Raw genomic sequence first — 2,506 nt, 5'->3', positions numbered from 1 at the left:
TGGCTATAAAAGATTGATAAAGGAGATTACACAGAACATAGAATGATCTCTAAAAGACACTTGGGGAAATGGTTTCTTTGACAAATCAAAAACTAAAGTGAGACCAAAAAATATGGAGACTCATTGTCTTAGGAAATTTCAAATAATGAGTTTTAAATTCTTAGGTGAGTACTACAATTTTATCGATATAAAACAAAACTTACATAATGGAGTGAAATAATTACATGTAATATTTACTAGATAAGAAATTTACTACTTTAAAACTTCGAGATTTTTAACTAGATTACCAGTTTATCATTAAAGGCAAAATAAAGAGTACAGATTAACATTTAGATGGGAGAGATGTGTAGGGTAATGTATGTGGGAAAGAACACAGGTGTTCCATGCTTTCTCCAAGTATGCCACTCTCCCCAAATTCCCATATGCTCTCCAACCTTAAAGTTTCTCAAGATGGTTTAAATGCTGTTTGGGTTTGTTAAGATGTTGCAGAAAGAATGGATAGATAAAAATAAACCAAGTCGAAAATAAAAGGCTCATAACAAGGCATAAAATTTAACAGATGCCCTGTACTTTCCTCTTACTACACATCAGCTGTCACCAATGAAGCTGAGGTATGGCAAACATAAACGATACATCTACTGAAGACTTCATCCTTTTGGGCCTCTTCCCTGAGTTCCAATATGCCAGCCTCCTGGTCTATCTCATCCTTCTGGTCTACCTCATTACCCTCACAGGGAACTCCATCCTCATCTTTCTGATCTGGGTGGACTCCCACCTTCACACGCCCATGTACTTCTTGCTCAGCCAACTTTCCATCATTGATTTGTTCTACATTTCCAGCTCAGTTCCTAAGATGGTCATCAACCATTCTTTAGGGAAGCATAGCATCTCTCGTATTGGCTGTGGAGTCCAAATGTTCTTCTGCCTGACTCTAGGTGGCGCTGAGTGTCTCCTCCTAACCTTTATGTCCTATGACCGATTTGTGGCTGTCTGTAAACCCCTTCACTACACAATCATCATAAATCCTAAAGTCTGCTTGCTAATGGCAGTGGCATCATGGACTGGGGCTTCTCTAAATTCACTCATTCAAACCATCTACACCATGCATTTTCCTGTCTGTGGTCTGAAGAAAATAAATCACTTCTTCTGTGAGATACCAGCCATCCTGAAGCTATCCTGTGAGGACACTTCAGATTATGAGATGGTGTTGTTTATGGTAAGTATCATATTTATACTCACTCCCTTTAGCTTAATAATGACCTCATATATTCAAATTTTCCTCACTGTGCTCAAAATAATCTCTCCTGAGGGAAGGAAAAAATCCCTGTCCACATGCTCTTCTCACCTTATTGTAGTGAGTCTCTACCTTGGACCAGCAATAGTGGTGTACATGACACCTGGCTCTTCCCACACCCCAGCGCTAGATCAAGGTCTCTCCATGATCTATACTATCCTCACCCCCATGCTGAACCCTTTAATTTATAGCCTAAGAAACAAGGAAGTTGTGGGGGCTATAAAGAAGACCCTGGGAAAGTACCTAATATCAAAATAGTTTAAGAAATACCACTATCATTCTTCATATCTAAAACCAGTTCCAGGATGGAAATCAAAGTCCCTGGCTTGAAGCTTTCTTCGGCTATGGAGAATGTCTATTTAGAGGCATAGATTATTTTAAAAAGTGGTCATTAAATTGCCAATCAAGTTATTGTGTTTGAAACAAAACAATTGAGTTCAGTAAAGATTTGCTTTAATAGAAATATTTGAATAAAAGGGCTTTGATAACAAATACATGGAAGTATACATATTTTCTTAAGTCTTCCACAAAGGTGGACAAGCAATATTGTCATATTTTACCATCAAAGAGACAAAAGAGAGAATGAATGCTTCAGATTTTTGACTGAGCATTAGCCTAATCTGAGAGTAGAACAAAGGAGAAACAAAGACATTCATTTTTGTCATGAAGTGGCGAAATCTGTTTCCTGTTTCATGATAAAACCTGTTTTGCCACAGCAACTTCTTTCAAGATATCTCTCCGAAGGCCAAGGAAACAAAAGCAAAAATGAACTTTTGGGACTTCATCAAGATCAAAAGCTTCTGCACAGCAAAGGAAACAGTCAACAAAACCAAAAGGCAACCCACGGAATGGGAGAAGATATTTGCAAATGACAGTACAGACAAAAGGTTGATATCCAGGAGCTATAAAAAACTTCTCAAACTCAACACACACAAAAAAGATAATCGTATCAAAAAATGGGCAGAAGATATGAACAGACACTTCTCCAACGAAGACATACAAATGGCTATCACACACATGAAAAAATGTTCATCATCACTAGCCATCAGGGAGATTCAAATTAAAACCACATTGAGATACCACCTGACACCAGTTAGAATGGCCAAAATTAGCAAGACAGGAAACAACGTGTGTTGGAGAGGATGTGCTGAAAGGGGAACCCTCTTCCACTGTTGGTGGGAATGCAAGTTAGTGCAGCCACTTTGGAGAACA

The 2,506-nt window shown here is 38.3% G+C and overlaps 1 protein-coding gene across 1 annotated transcript; it reads left to right on the top strand.

Annotated features, from left to right (window-relative positions):
• The first annotated feature begins 613 nt into the window (after positions 1-613).
• LOC123938381 (olfactory receptor 2T27-like) lies at positions 614-1,552 on the top strand. The gene has a single exon (XM_045999717.1). The coding sequence runs from the start codon at positions 614-616 to the stop codon at positions 1,550-1,552; it is 939 nt and encodes a 312-aa protein (XP_045855673.1).
• Positions 1,553-2,506: the final 954 nt, after the last annotated feature.

The sequence above is a fragment of the Meles meles genome, chromosome 3, assembly GCF_922984935.1.
Source record: "Meles meles chromosome 3, mMelMel3.1 paternal haplotype, whole genome shotgun sequence".
Classification (NCBI taxonomy): Eukaryota; Metazoa; Chordata; class Mammalia; order Carnivora; family Mustelidae; genus Meles; species Meles meles.
The sequence above is the reverse complement of the archived record's forward strand: the minus strand, read 5'-3'. Positions and strand labels throughout refer to the sequence as shown.